At 37.0% G+C, this 12,705-nt stretch overlaps 1 protein-coding gene across 4 annotated transcripts in view; it reads right to left on the reverse strand.

Annotated features, from left to right (window-relative positions):
• The window catches only part of Slf2 (SMC5-SMC6 complex localization factor 2), a 51,486-nt gene extending 40,328 nt beyond the window's left edge, over nt 1-11,158 (reverse strand). For 3 of the 4 annotated variants that reach the window (XR_011707296.1, XM_027930036.3, XM_071610988.1), the window contains exons 1-6: nt 10,874-11,158; nt 7,856-7,899; nt 6,769-7,508; nt 5,352-5,409; nt 1,349-2,334; nt 315-385 (exon numbers count right to left, since the gene is read on the reverse strand). Coding sequence is in view for 3 of the 4 variants with exons in the window: in XM_027930036.3 (XP_027785837.1) it covers nt 315-385; nt 1,349-2,334; nt 5,352-5,409; nt 6,769-7,508; nt 7,856-7,899; nt 10,874-11,013 (2,039 nt within the window). In the remaining variant the exon portion in view is untranslated. The remainder of the gene's footprint in view (nt 1-314; nt 386-1,348; nt 2,335-5,351; nt 5,410-6,768; nt 7,509-7,855; nt 7,900-10,873) is intronic. The other variant, XM_027930037.3, reaches the window with a different exon arrangement.
• Between the last annotated feature and the right edge of the window lie 1,547 nt (nt 11,159-12,705).

A 12,705-nucleotide genomic window follows, 5' to 3' on the forward strand; every position in this document is an offset into this window, starting at 1 on the left:
ATACAATAAATTATAAAAATCTGGATTTTTTTTTTTTTTTTTTTGGCGGTGCTGGGGATCGAATGCAGGGCCAGGGCATGCTAGGCACATACTCTACCACTGAGTTACATCCCCAGCCCTGCAATACCTGGATCTTTTGATCCAGCCTATGAACAAGAGAACCCATCTTATTTCTAACACAGCTCACATAGAACTGTTGTTATAAAGGTACTAACACAGCATGTACGCTATTTTTTCTTAAAAGGCAGATTAAAAGGCGGTCGCACAAACAATAGTATGTTACATTTAGTAAATTAATCATGATGCTAACTAACCTTTGTGTGTCTTCCATCTCTTTCACTAGACGATCTAAAGTATTTGTATAAGTTCCACTATGAACATATTCCTAAAACAAGAAGAAAATTCAGAAATCCTTTACAACATATCTTCATAGAAGATCTGAGGTGTTTTAAGCTATTCTGAGTACTAAAGATTACTTTCTATTTCAATAACAAAGGCCAGGGTAAGACCTTTCTTAAAGGAGAATTTTCATGCTTTAAATCTAGTATTTTATACTGCAGGCAATTTGCTTTTATCATCTATTAGGAAAGGCATGGCTTATAAAACCCTGCTAGCCTTAGGATCTGATTGTAAACACCCAAAGGCTCTATAGTTACCCTATCTTTACTTCTAAGTTTTATTTTAGTGAAACCAAACTAATCTTTAGGTGTTACCATGGAATATAAACACCTTCCCCACCAAATTTTACAGACATCTTAGAATTCAGCTTACTCCCAAGATAGAATGAAGCAATTTATAAATAAAATTGCACACCACAATTAACAACATTTCTACACTCTACCTTCATTTACAGCAGTGGTCTCCAAAGCAGGGGGTGTGCAAGGTGATCCATTGGGGTGCAGGAAGAAAATAATAGAACTTCTATTTATATGGAACTTCTATAGAAACTCCAATAGAACTTACTCTATAGTAACTTCTATATAACTTTAATAGGAAAATACTTATTTTTTTTCTTTTTAAATTCTGTTTTTGCATATGCTTTAGAAAGTACACAATATTATTATAGTGGTACATGTATATAATCTATCAGTATACATATATATGTTGGGGTACATGCTCAAATTTTTTTTTTACTAAAAAAGTGTGATCAAATAAGCTTGGAGACCACTGATTAACAGTAATAAAACTAAAGATATGGGAAACTCAATTACTAAACAAGAATTATACTAGTTTTGGTCTAACTAGGAGTTATAATAAATATTGAATTTTAAAGTAAGTTTTAACAACCTATCTTCCTTCACTAATCCATCTTTTCAAGTAAAATTATAAATGTCACAGAACTACTTACTGTATAGTCTGATGACTGAGATCTAAGCCCCTTAGAATGAGCAGGAGGCTTTCCTGAAGTTGCAGGAGTCTGACTGAAGTTCAAAGCCATTATTTCTTCCAGTGATTTTAAGGTTTCCTCTTCCTCATCACTGTCTAGGTTATAACCTAAACTTTCTTCATCACTATCAAAATCACCCCTTAATTTTCTTTTCAGTGCACTGCTACCTGCATTGGAATTTCCTGAACTCTCTTTATCTGAAGGGGCTTTATCTGAAGGTTCTGTAGGGCTTGGGATACATGGCACAACTTCCAAAGCAGCTGGGGGAGACTTTGTAGAAGTGCCACATTCTGAACGTAAAGATCCCCCAGTAATTTTCCCTGAAGATACATTAGAATCAGCCTTATTAGTCTTTGCTTTGTGTTCCTTGTGTTTGGAGGATTCTGTAGAATGCCCAGAACATTCTTTAGATGAGGAACGCTCTTTATCTTTTTTAGGAACTGGAAGAGTGCAATTTTTAGCATTTAATGGTACCCGAGAAGAACCAGCACTTGGAACATGGGAGAGCAAAGGTAGAAGTTTTGTCTCTTTTGATGTCACAGAGCTAGCAGTTTTATTTTTCTGAAGGTTGCTAGCCTTTTTAATTGTAGATTTTTCCTGAGGTAAAGATAAGTGGGGTTTCTGTATCTTAGTCTCTTTGGTACTCGCCACACGGATTTGGTCACTATTCCTGGAAGAATGGTAGCCAGAATTTGAAGGTGCTAAGCTTGTGGAGGAGTGATCAGTTTCATCATTTGGTTCCTTGGATATATCTTCCAAGCGCAGCACACCACCAGGTGTCTTCAGTGCAATATGTCTTATAAATTTTTCTCTCTGATGTGGTCCGTCAGAACGTTTCTCAAGGACGGACTCTTTCGCTTTCGGTATTACAGATTCTCTTGTGCTTTTCAGATCTGAGTCCACAGAGTTCCTTTTTCTCTTGTCAGGGAATTTATTCTTAGAACCTGCTAAAAATAATTTTTTTTTCAGATTAGTGAAAAGTATACTGTCCTGAGTTCAGCTTATTCACTAAGTATCTAGAATACACTGAAAAAATGTTTAAGTTTTAATTCTATAAGCTGAGATTATTCATCATATATGGAATGAGCAAAGAGCCATTTATTTATCAATTGATAGATACTGGTATCCAAGAAATTTAGAGCTAATAACAAACAGTCACTTTCATTTCAAGGCTATTAAACATTCACTACCTTAGTAGAATTAAAGTCACCACTCCCTAAAACATAAAAAACCCATATTTATACCCATGAAAGGGTTTTAAAAGCACTTTGGATATTCTCTCAAGTACAGGACTACCTGGTTACAGAATAACACTTCTATATTTAAAAGTATTGCACCAACCTGGGAATGTGGCTCAGTGGTAGAGCACTTGCAATCCCCAATACTACAAAAATAAATTAATAAAAAAAAAGTATAGTACCTTCAGACATATAAAGGATAAGTAGTTGCAGATAGATTATTATGTTGTTATTAATTTTTGGTACCAGGGATTGAACCTAGGATGCTTAACCCTTGGGCCACATTCCCAGTGCTTTTTAGTTTTAAAATAAAAATAATATATTGTTTTATTTACAGGGTCTTGCTAAGTTGCTTACAACCTCTCTAGATTGCTGAGGCTGGCCTTGAACTTGCAATCTTCCTGCCTCAGCCTCCTGAGCCATTGGATTAAAGGTATGTGACACTATCCAGCAAGGCAGACTTATAGATTTAAATTTCTCATTTAAAAATAAATTTACCTATGTTCCCCCTCAGTAGTTAATTAGTATTTATTCTTCCCCATATATCCCTTTAGTCTTTAGCCATGTTATAGGTTGCATTGTGTCCCCACAAAATAACATATTATCTGATGCCCAGCACCACAGAATGTGATCTTGAAAATATGATCTTTATAGGCAAAAATGAATTAAAATGAGGACTTATCCAAGAGGATATGCAAACTGTTTATAGAAAATATTTAGGGGCTGGAATTATGGCTCAGTGGTACAGCGCTTGCTTGGCATGTGTGAGGCCCTGGGTTCAATCCTCAGCACGCATAAATAAATAAATAAATAAATAACCATCCATTGACGATCAAAAAAATATTTTCAGAAAATGTTTAGGGCAAGTCAGTTTTTTTAAAAATCTAGAATTAGATGGAAATAAACTGGTACTACAGGTAGGCTCCCCTTTTGTAAGATTTCAAGGGCAGATTAATTGCAAAATTTCCATGTTTTTTTTTTTTTTTTGACACTCCTTGTAGTGCCTATAGACTGTTTTACACTTTTTTCAGTGTCCGGTAATATATAAAATATTCAAAGAGAGTTTTTAAGAAAAGGAAAAAGCCAATTTTTTTTTCTTTTCTCTGTAGTACTGAATCAAACCCAAGAGTGTTCTGCCACTGAGCTACATTTCCAGCCCTTTTGGAGATAGGGTCTCACTAAGTTGCTATGGCTGGCCTTGAACTTGTGATCCTCCTGCCTCAGCTTCCCAAATCGCTGGACCTGGTTCCAATTTACATTAATAAGGGATTTGGGATTGAGTTCATAAAAAAATATTCAATGTTCACTAATAGGAGATTGGTTATTAATAAGTTATCAAAGATACTAGGGATGGATTAAATTTGACCTCAAGAATGCAACCAAAGGACAAAGCCCTGGAGAACCAAAAAGCTAAATGCCTACTCTACCAACATTTCTAAAATTCTTATACTTGTGTGAGTATAATAATCATGTGATTTTGTATGTTATCACATATGATAAATGGAATACCAGTAAGACAGACAAGACATACCATTTGTTTGGTTTGTTTGTTTTGGGGGGGATTTTTGGTACCAGGGGATTGAGCCCAGGGGTGCTTACCCACTGAGCCACATACCCAGACCTTTTTATTTTTCATTTTGAGACATGGTCTCACTAAGTTGCTTCAAGTCTCACTAAATTGCTCAGACTGACTTGCAATCTTCCTGCCTGAGCCTCTTGAGCCACTGTGATTTACAGGTGTATGCCAACGTGCCAAGCTCCATTTGTAATTTTTTGGGGGTATGGGGGATTAAACTCAGGGGCACTAAGCCACTGAGCCACATCCCCAGCCCTATTTTGTATTTTATTTAGAGAAAGGGGCTTCGCTGAGTTGCTTAGCCTCGCTTTTGCTGAGGCTGGCTTTGAACTCATGATCCTCCTGCTTTAGCCTCCAACGCCACTAGTCCATTTGTATTTTTAATTTCACAAAGAATAAGGTCTGGCACACAGTCAGTGCTCAATAAATGTTAACTATTATCATCATACCCATTGTATCTTACTGAATAGAATCTAAAGTTCAGTTTTCAAAGTTTGCACTTACAGTAGGGAAAAAACTTGATATACCAAGTTTTATTATCAGTTATTATTTCTGGTAGACTTTCATTTTCCATGTTATATATTTCTACAGGGTTGAATTCTAATGTTCTATTTTTTAGTCAAAAAAAGATACTTTAAAAATTACTGAGTTAACAGTAACTATGCGTTTTCTCAGTCAGTAGATACTTTTAGTACTTTTAGATACAGAACACTTATCTTAAAAATGTCCTTGAAAATTGATATTTAAAAGGCATGTTTGTATTTAAAAAATTAAGAAACACTATTTTGAATCATGATTAGTAGTTTCAACCCTATATAAAGTATCTTCAACATAACACCAAGACCCCCCCCCACCATCACAATTCCAAGAATATAGGATTAAGCTTCTTGATGTATCCAGGGATTCAGAAATAGAACACTGAATACTAATGAGATACACATTGTTAGAACTGACTGTGGAGAGAGAACTGTCAAGAGGAACCAGATCTAAATTCAAGGACTATTCTTTTTTTTAATATAATTTTACCAAAATCTTAATTAATTAACCTGAAACACTTAGGGAACTGAATATTTAGGCAGATTTGTTTAAAAAGCAGTACCACTAAGCTGCAAATTTATCTAATAATTTGCAAATTTAAATTTGATTCTACCTGAATTAGGTTCCCATGAATCAGAAGAGGATCTTTTTCTTGAGAGATGTCCATTTTCCTATTTGGAAAATGAAAAAAAAATAATTAGGAAATTGGGACGATAAATATGAACTTTTCTTCCTAACATTTAAAACATAGATTTTAAATGTTAGGAAATAAAGGAAATATCTGTATTTGGAGATACATCTAAGTTCTAAATAAAATGTTTAAAGATCTTAAGATTTAAAATGAAGGTATGTGTGGGGATGTAGCTCAAGGTAGAGCTTTTGCTTTACCTAGGGTTTCAGCATAGCAGGCAAGAGCTCTACTACTGAGAGCTAAATAAATAAAAAGTCGGGCATTTATATTACAAAAATATAATATACTCTTTGATACTTCTGTTTAAGGTCTAAAGTACCACCAAACACTGAAATCTATAAAAACGGTCCAAATCTTACTTATGTTGACCATTAACAAATCTCACTGATAAAGACAACAAACTTCTTGCAAACAGTAATGCACAAAGCAACAATCTCTATTTATTCCTGGAATGTCATAGTTTATTTGTGGCCTGTCTGGTTTTAAAAGTTCAACTTATCAATATTCCATTTTGACATCTGACTTTTCTTTATTTGCTCTGTGAGAAGCACTCTGAAATTAACAACTTGACTTTTTCTGGAGAAAGGTATAGCTTTTATGCTAATCTAAATTCACTCTATGTAGAAAAGAAAAATCTGAGATAAGATGAATGTGGACAATTTTCAAATCATCCTCATCATCTGTTTTCCAAGACCCATACACAATATAAAATCTAAACCACTGCTTGTTAAACTTTAAGGTGCATCTGGAAGGCTCATTAATTGAAGACTGCTGGGCTTTTATATCCACAGTTTTTTATTTTAGTGGGCCTGGGGTAGGATCTGAGACTGCATTCCTACAAGTTCCCAGGTAATGCTGCACCTGCTCCAGGGGACATTCTGAGAATCAGTGCTCTAAACCATTTTCTGTTGTCTTTGATTTGCTACTCCTTGAATAACTCCCTTCAGCATATCCTAACTTAAAAACAGCTTTACTTGCCTAAAAGTTCAAAAAATGCTACTTTCCTTAAAAAGATCTTTGTTCCTGGTCTGAAAAAATTAAGGGAAGAATTTAATGAAGGACCGTTGGAAGAAACTAATGAAAACAGCTTCTACACAAACTGTGTATCAGTATCTCCTTAAAAATATCAACATATATAGGGCTAGGATTGTGGCTTAAAGGTAGAGCGATTGCCTAGCATGCGTGAGGCACACTGGGTTTGATCCTCAGCACCACGTAAAGATATTGTGTCCACCTGTAACTAAAAACAAATATTTAAAGGAAAAAAGTTAACACATCACAATTATTAAATACTTTGATACAGTAGTGGGAAAACTAGTTCAGTAATTATCGCACATACCAGATTTGAAAGATTACTTTTTCCAGGTATGACATCATTATGTTTACTTTGTTCCTGCCTCGGTGTACATTTTCTTCCCACGCTAGAAGATTTTAAGGAAAGACTGCTTGCTTCAGAGAAAGAATTTTCTGAGTTGATTTTTTGCTCCATTTGCTCCTTTCTCAACCTCTTCAGCTCCCGTTCTCTGCAGTAAGAAGCTAGTGACAACTGGAACTTAGCTCCCAATGGGCTTTCTCCTGGGTGGTGTCTGGATAGGCTGCTCCGGCTACTAAGACTTCTGGAGCCATTCTTGAAGATTTCGGCTTCTCTCACCATGGCCTGCTTTTTAGAGTCTGAATTTGCCTTGCCTCGATCTCTATCATTCTTCTCCCTGCTATTTTCATGAGTGAACAGTGATTTCCTTCTCTCTGGAGACCGATGTTTTTTCTTTAGTGACTTCATCTCTTTTGACAAGCGATATGAAGAAGGAACATAGATATTTGTTCCTTTGGATAAATATTTGGAGGCTAGTGACACACAAGGTCGACGTGACTCATGTACATCACGATCTTTATGATGCTCTTTATTAACACCTTTCATGAGAACTTCTAAAATAGGACTTTTCTCTGATGATACCCTTTTGGGTTTAGATTTTTTTGGTGAGGATGGTTTCCTTTCAAATTGCTCTGTCCCAGTGATGGACAATCCACTTCCTCCATATTTGATGTTTGATTTTTGTGGAGAATCCAACATATGTCTATCTGAATAGCCAATTAAAACACATTAAAAATAACACAACTGATGCTTTATATTTATCTTAATTATCAAAGTTAAAAATACTTAAATGCATTAGTTATCACAAAAATTATCAAACAAATAATATATGGGTAAAAATACACATTTTATGGTATAATGCAAGAATGTATAAAAGCAAAAAGACTGTTTAGAACTTGTTTATCTTTGTTTAAAAAAACTGTATCTCATTAAAACATTATTATTTTCAATTTTGAACACTGTTTAATCAAAGTTTAGAGTAGGTTTAAAATTGAACCCATCTCTCTCTTAACCTCCAAAATAGCCCCCCCAAAAGTATTAACAGTATACATACCTTGTTTTGAAGCTTGTTTGAAGAAATCTATAATTGACTGCTTCCTGAAAATAAAAGCATAACTAATATGGTATCACATAAGCAAATATTAAAAATCTCAAAAATTCAGATTAAATGAAAAATGTTAGATTTATAGAATATTAGCTAGATTTCACTATCTGGTTTAAATGTGGCAATCATGCTTTGCTAAGCTGAAAAATTATTGAAAATTCATCACTCTACATGAGCTTAAAACTACTAAGATCTATATAATCTACAGTATTATTAAAGTAGTAAGATTAGAGTGTAAGTCCAGAGAATTGGTGTAGAGTGCTTGTTAGTACTGATTGATACTCAGTAGAATGGAAGATCATAGGGATAGGCATCTTATTCTGTTTATTGGTATTCTCTAGTGATTCATACAAAATAGCACTCAAAAATCCAAATGAAAAATGTAGATTGTAAAAATGAACTAAAACCTAAACAGAATCTCACAATGAGAGAAGAAAGCAAATGGTAGGATGGTAGTATGAGTGATCTGGTTGATCTGGGGAGGCAGTTGTTAAAGAATGTTTATTTCAACTTTTTTGGTATTTAGAATTGAAGAAGAATGTGCTAGGCAAAGGCAGAAAGAATCAAGTACTAAGCTCATACTACTCTCTTTATACACTACAGTAAGGAGTCAATAGCAAAAATTGTAGACTTTACAACTAGTGTTTCAAATTTTTTTATTTTATCATCTAAGAATCCTTAGGATATTCTCAAAAATAACACCAAGAAAAAAGCAAAACAAGAAGAAATGAAAGTTAATAGGTAAAAAATAACAAAAAACAAATTGCTTAATTTTTAGTGACTTCTGTATCTTAAATTAGGCACAAAATGAAATAGGACTATATTGCCAGAATTTGTGTTCTGATTTGTTCACATATTTAGAGATACAAAAAGGAGGATGTTGGGACTGGGGATGTGGCTCATTTGGTAGAGTGCTTGCCCAGCATGCACAAGTTCAATCCCCAGCACCACAAAAAAAAAAAAAAAACGGGGGTGGGGGGGGGGGGCGGTGGGCCGGAGATGATATATGCAGAGCAAAAAAATTAAGTTTCTGGTCAGGTATGGTGGCACATGCTTGTAATTTTAGATACTCAGAAAGCTAAAGCAGGAGGATCACAAGTTCAAATCAGCCTAGGCAACTTAGAGAGACGCTGTCCCGAAAAAAAAAAAAAGCTACTGGGGAAGTAGCTCAGTGGTAGAGTGCCTCTGGTTTAAAAAGTTTGGACATGCAGCTCATAATGAAGCACCCCAGGTTTCAATTCCCCATACCAGAACAACAAAAACTTCTGGCAAATTTTGCTAAAATGTATTCATTTTGCTGAAAGAAAATAAGCATAGACTACCAGTTTCTCTAAACACTTATACACTATGAAGATGGACTACTCGGTGAAAACCTGAACAACTCAAACCCAAGGTTAACCTTGTACACTTTATTGGTCACGTTAGAACAAAAAGTACACCTTTGCTGGTTTACTGAGAAGGTCCACCATATTTATTTTGAGGTATTGGTGGAAAACCTAAGTGGTTATGAGATGAATATGAGTGACAGGTTATGGAGGAATATATGCATTTATTTACAGAAAATAAACTGTATTAGGTAAATTTTACCACAGAGTAAAGAAAGAAAAGATAGAGGGTCTAAAAGGGGAGAAACATGATTCCTTGTTACTGGTGGAGGAGAGATGCAAAAAAACCCAGAAACAGCTAATTCAAAACAAGATATATTAAATATTTTTTATCTTAATTACTAAACATAACATTGTATCTTTCCCCTAAAATATTAGATCTCAGGCTCCTTTTCAATGAATACATTAGTAAGACAAAAATGACTTTGGATAAAACATGAGTAACCTGTAAAAATACCATGAATGTAACTTTCAAGAGATAATAGTTCCCTTAGCTCATCGGCACAGAAGTGTCCACTACTTATTTATATATAAATAACTGGTTAAAAAAAATTTTTTTAACAGCTTCACAAACCCTTATCTGAAACTTTTGAAGCCAAATGGGTGTTTTATTGGATTTTAAAAAGGACATAATTTGATGTATTATACAAAGTCCCCAGTGGCTTCCAGTGCTGCAACCTGTAATCAAGCACATTAATATTTCTCCAGCAAAACTTATTAATATTCACACTTAATGGAATAAAGTCCATAAATAGCCTTGTATTAGTTCCGGTAAGGTTGATTGCCAAATAAGATGTGGTGTCAAAACTTAACGAAAACGTTTCATTTTCTTAACTTGCTGGCTTTCAGATTAAGACAAGGGATTGTGGATCTGTACCACAGTATCAGACCATGAATTTACTGTTAAAATCGTTACAAGCTTTTAAACTTAAAATAAAAGACAGCACCAAGTTCGTAGAGAATTTAAGTATGTTTTATTGTCAGAGGATGTCATTTGATAAAACTCCCCATCTCATTACATAGCTCCCAATCTTTACAAAAAAAAAAAAAATTGGCCTCTTGGAGAGGCACAAAGTAACTGAAAGAGAAAACAATCACATTCCAAATCTGCATGCTCTTTTTTAAAGGTATGAATTGTCGTATACACTGGACTATAAAGTAATTCGTGGGTTTTTTTCGTCACATCTTACATAATTTCACCCACAATATAGAAAAAGGTTCATACTAAACCAACAAGATCAGAACTGCGAACGTACAGAAAACGACCTAAATATGCATCAAGGAGTTAGGGCCCCAGCCAAGCTCTCCGAAAGGACAAAACTCGCGTTCTACCAAAGGCGGGCTCTCCGTAGCCATCCAGGCTAGTGGTCACTAGACCAAGAGCAGCTACCCAACCACAGAAAAGAAAACTCCAACTCCCAGAAGCCCCCGCGCGGAGGCGGGGCGAGGGTTTGCCAGGCCCCGGAACTCTAAGGCCGGAGCTCGCGGAGGATGGCGGGAACTGAAGAGCGGCCGTCTGTAGTCCTACCCTCATACCCTTGCCCCCGCGACCCGGCCCCTTCTCAAGCCCTCTGCACGGTACCTGTCCCCAGGACTCTCTGTTCTCTTTCCCGCTGCAGCAGGGGCGGTACTACCGGGTCTCAGATGGCAGCGCGGGGGCGACGACCCCGGGGCTGGGGATGAGGGGAAACCTGGCCTAGCGGGCATGCAGCGCCTTGTCATGTCGGCGCCGCTGGCGACGGCGGCATGAGCTGTGGCTGGAGAAGTTGGGTGTGTGGTTGCCGTCTTGTTGCTGGGACTCGGGGAGGCTGTCGGAACAGAGGTGGGCGGCACCCCCTTCTCTCTTCATGGCGGTTCTCTCTCTTCGGAAGTGACTCCGGTGTGAGCGGGAAGGAACCTGAGGACCAATTGGGGGCGGGTCTTACTTGAGGACTGGATTTCTGATTGGCTTGGACGGGGGTCATTCTGTTGGTGGCGCAATAAAAAGCTGTAACCTCTCAGGAGGAGGCGGGACTTCAGAAGGGGGAGGGGAGGAAGAAAACTGCCCTCCCCACACCGTCACGTGTGCCTAGGGCGCGCGCCCAGGCGTCGGGGCTGCGTTGGCCTTGGCCCCCAGAGCGGGGGCGGAAAGGCGCCGGCTGCCTCGCACCGGGGGTGCGGGCGGCTGCAGCTGGTGACGCCCGCCTAGTGGAGGGCGAGGGGTGAGGTTTGCAGAAGTAAAGCGGGGAGCCCTTCTGCCCTTAAGTTAAAATGGCCAGCAGTTGGACTTCTGTGTCACACATTGTGCCTCACAAATCCTGAGTTGCTTATTACATTGTCACTTAAACATCTTAGGCCAAAATGTCATAATGTTGTCACGATTTCCTCAGTAGTCCGCATAGGCCAATCTGAAGACATGTCCGTTCTATGAGGGTTCTTGTTAAGCAAAGAAAAAAAAATTGAAATACAGTTTTTATTCCACACACAAAAAATTTTGTTTCTCGAATTATCCATGAAGTTCCTGCAGCAAACTTCTTAAAAGATTTTTGAAAGGAACATGGGGTCGGCTTTCAAATTACCCCTAGTAGTTATGGACAGCATAGAATAGTAAAAACTGCCAGCAGTCTCAAATCCTACTTTGTGATGGGCTTGTGCTTTGGAGGCTGTTAGCTAGGGTTTCTCTTACAAATTGAGAGACTGATCAGAATACCTAAGCCTCAGTTTCAACATCTATACAGTGGGTATATTTTTTTCTGCGCAGCTATAAATGATAAGAAATAAGCAATGTAAAGTGCTCAGTTCAGATTCTTTCATGTAATCAAAATTGAGTAAGTTATGGTTCTCTTTTCTTTGACCTCCAGTTAGATTCTTGCAGTGAATTTAATTTCCCATAAAATCTAGAGACAGGGCAATTATGTTTCGTTTACTATTAAGAACCAAAATATCATCCTTGAGGATGGCCATGCTTTAATCAACAGGGCTGTTCAACCAATTGGATAGAACGGAAATAACAAAAGAATTTGAACAGGTCTTTCAAGTTTATTGTACTGAGATTGAACTGCTTCTATGGCTAAGCATGCCTGACTGACCTGAGGTTCACCTTTCTCTTCCCTAGTAATTCTCAGGAGAAAGAATTAAGGAGGAATCAAGTGGCCAACAGGCTGCAAAGTAGAGGGTAGAAGATAAACAGTGAACATACAGGTCTTTCATCCAAAAAATTTATGTGCAGAGCTCTATATGAGGTAGTGGTAGTTGTAAGAAAGGAAAAACCAAAATAAAGGCACTTTTCTGCTCCAAATACCTGAGAACTTATTATCCTGTTTTGATATAAGCATTGTTCTTACATTAAAAAAGGAACATAATAGGTGCTGAAAATGTGTTGAAATGAACAATGGCTTATACAATTGTTTATTAAGGGCTTTTTACATATATGGT

This window comes from Marmota flaviventris, chromosome 4 (genome assembly GCF_047511675.1).
Source record: "Marmota flaviventris isolate mMarFla1 chromosome 4, mMarFla1.hap1, whole genome shotgun sequence".
NCBI classification, from domain to species: Eukaryota; Metazoa; Chordata; class Mammalia; order Rodentia; family Sciuridae; genus Marmota; species Marmota flaviventris.